This window comes from Babylonia areolata, chromosome 29 (genome assembly GCF_041734735.1).
Source record: "Babylonia areolata isolate BAREFJ2019XMU chromosome 29, ASM4173473v1, whole genome shotgun sequence".
In the NCBI taxonomy this organism is placed as follows: domain Eukaryota; kingdom Metazoa; phylum Mollusca; class Gastropoda; order Neogastropoda; family Buccinidae; genus Babylonia; species Babylonia areolata.
This window is the reverse complement of record NC_134904.1, coordinates 13248597-13251434: the sequence shown is the minus strand read 5'-3', so window position 1 is coordinate 13251434 and position 2838 is coordinate 13248597. Positions and strand designations below refer to the sequence as shown.

The 2838-nt window shown below is 53.8% G+C and overlaps 1 protein-coding gene across 1 annotated transcript in view; it reads right to left on the bottom strand.

The window, feature by feature from the left end:
* Window positions 1-222: 222 nt before the first annotated feature.
* LOC143275074 (protein ABHD15-like) overlaps window positions 223-2838 on the bottom strand; it is a 21177-nt gene continuing 18561 nt past the window's right edge. The window contains exons 3-4 of the mRNA XM_076579139.1: window positions 1652-1992; window positions 223-646 (exon numbers count right to left, since the gene is read on the bottom strand). Coding sequence (XP_076435254.1) covers window positions 223-646; window positions 1652-1992 — 765 coding nt within the window. The remainder of the gene's footprint in view (window positions 647-1651; window positions 1993-2838) is intronic.

The window sequence follows — 2838 nt, the reverse complement described above, 5'->3', positions numbered from 1 at the left end:
TATACCAAATACAAAACATCATTTCACAGGTGTTGCCCCACCACCTCCGAACTCCCATTCAGTTTCAGTTTCAAGCTGGTGTCAGAACGTCCGGACTGATCCATATACTCTACACCACCACATCTGATTTTGAACAAAAAAAAAACAAAAGAAAAAAACCAACACAAAATAAATAAGTAAACGACAAAAACAAAACCACCACTGACAAAACACTCCACAAACTCATATCGTGGATCTCGTATTCCGACGACTGTTTGAGGACGATGAAACCGAGAACGTTGCTGACGACGAGGTGCTGGCGTTGATGCTGGTGCTGGTGTTGGTGCTGGTGCTGGTGTTGGTGGTGGTGGTGGTGTATCCCCTCGTGGTGAGTTCCAGCACGGCCTCCAGATAGTCCAGACACAGCGAGTCCGCCCACGACTGGAAGGGGTACCTCTCCAGGAAGCCGCAGTGACCTCCCTTCTCCGTCACCACCAGCAGGAAGTTGGGGTAGCAGCGGAAGAGGTCGTAAGGGATGGAGGAGGAGGAGGAGGAGGAGGAGGAGGAGGAGAAGAAAGGATCGTCCAGGCTGTTGATGCACAGGACGGGCACCGCGATGTCGTCCACGTCGCGGATAGGGTTGTTCTTCTCCCAGTACTCCTCCAGGCCGCCGCCAGAGGGCGCCCCGTGACCCGCCAGGGTCGGGGAGAGGGGAGGGAGAGGGGACAGGGAGGGCGTGGGGGAGTGGGAGGAGGAGGAGGAGGAGGAGGCGGTGGTGGCTGGGGGTGGGGGTGACGCTGCCGGTGGGAGAAGCGGAGGGGGAGGGGACGCAGCTCTTGACCGACACGCTGACTGAGACGACGACCTCGTCGATGGAGAAGCTGGGGATGACGTCAGCTCTGGCGATGACGTCGTGGAAGTTTGACATGTGGTGGGGGTGGTGGTTGTGGTAGTAGTGGTGGTGGGTTCCTTCGAGGCAGACGTTGGCGAAGACGTCGACTGAGACAGTGAGGCTGGCGACGGTTCGGTTGTTGTTGCTGTCGTGCACGTCGACTCTAACGCTGACGTCGAATCCAACGATGATGACGTTGACGGAACCGTAGGCGTTGTTTGAGACGCTGAAGAAGAAGACGACTGTATTTCCGTCGTCACTGACTGCGACACTAACTGTGACGAAGATGACGATGGCGTCGATGCTGACGTCAACTGCAGCACCGAAGACGCTGTGGAAAGTGCTGCAGGTTGTGAAGAAGAAGATGGCGGCAGATGCGAAGATTTCAACGCTGACAGAGATGTCGAGGCTGACGTCGACTGATTCCCCGGTTTCGGGATGGTCACTTCAGCGTCTGGTGGAGTGTCCGTCACGACGTTTCCATTGGGCGCCCCGCTACAGCTGGTCACCGTCACTCCTCCTTCTTCACTACGCCGAGTGTCGCCGTTACTCTTACTTCCGACAGATACCGATGAAGAAGAAGTAACAGCAGCAGCAGCAGAAAAAGAGGAAGAAGAAGGCATCACCGCACCACCACCACCACCACCTCCACAACCACTGCTAGCAGAGGCGGAAGAAGAGGAGTGGGAGGTAGAGAAGGAGGAGGAGGATGCCACCACCACCGACCCATTGGCGCTGATCGCCGCAGAGTGAGTCCCCCGCGACGTGGAGTCGCTCCGAGAGGCGTGGTTGTACATCCGGCAGTATACCGCCTCCTCGTAGGCCCGAAAGCTCCAGGCTTTGAGCAGGGCCTCCTTGACATCCACCACGGCGCTGAGAGCCTTGGCATGCTGCAGCAAGACCCACTTGAGGTTCAGCAGGTGCAGCAGGTCGTAAAGGCTGCGTAGGGGCCCCGAGAACTTCTCCACCGTGTCGTAGCACGGGGACACGCAGGCCCCCGCGGACAGGAAGGCGGAGGACCCGAACTCGCCCAGGTAGGAGATGAGGAGACCGCACCCTGTGCCGTAGGCCACGGCGGCCAGGCGGGACTTGGGGAACCTCAGGCGGAGGTACTTGATCACCTGCAACATCCGGGAGGTGTTAGGATTAGGGTAGTTATTGGCTTTGTGTGTGTGTGTGTGTGTGTGTGTGTGTGTGTGTGTGTGTGTGTGTGTGTGTGTGTGTGTTGTTGTTGTTGTTGTTGGCGGAGGTACTTGTTCACCTACAACATCCGTGATATGTTAGGATTTTTGTTACGATATTTTGCTCGTGGTGGTGGTGGTGGTGGCAGTGGTGATAAATTTAGGGTACCTCAGGCGGGGATATAAATTTTGATCATCTGCAACATCAGCGTGATGCTGTGATCAATAGTACCAACATACTGATGCTCACAACTCCTAAACAATAATAATAATAATAATGATAATCATAATAATAATAATAATGATGGTATTTATATAGCGCTGAATCTTGTGCAGAGACAAATCAAACAACAACAGCAACAACAACAACAACACACACACACACACACGCACGCACGCACACACAGACACAGACACAGACACAGACACACACACACACACACACTTTTACCCCACCCCCTCCCACAACCCCTACCCCCACGGTTTTTTTGTTTGTTTTTTTTCGTCTAATATCACTTCAAGTGGAAAGACGTTAAACTGAAGACGAACACACACACACACACACACACACACACACACACACACACACACACACACACACACACACACACACACACACACATTATGAGAGAGAGAGAGAGAGAACAAAACGGACTCTTGCGTCGTGGAATAACATTCCGCGGACACTTTCTTTCCTTTCAACGACTGATCGCTATCGGTTTCCTCATGGAAGCTTTTCATCCCATAATCTGCATGGACAGTAAACTGACATGTCGTTACGCCGCG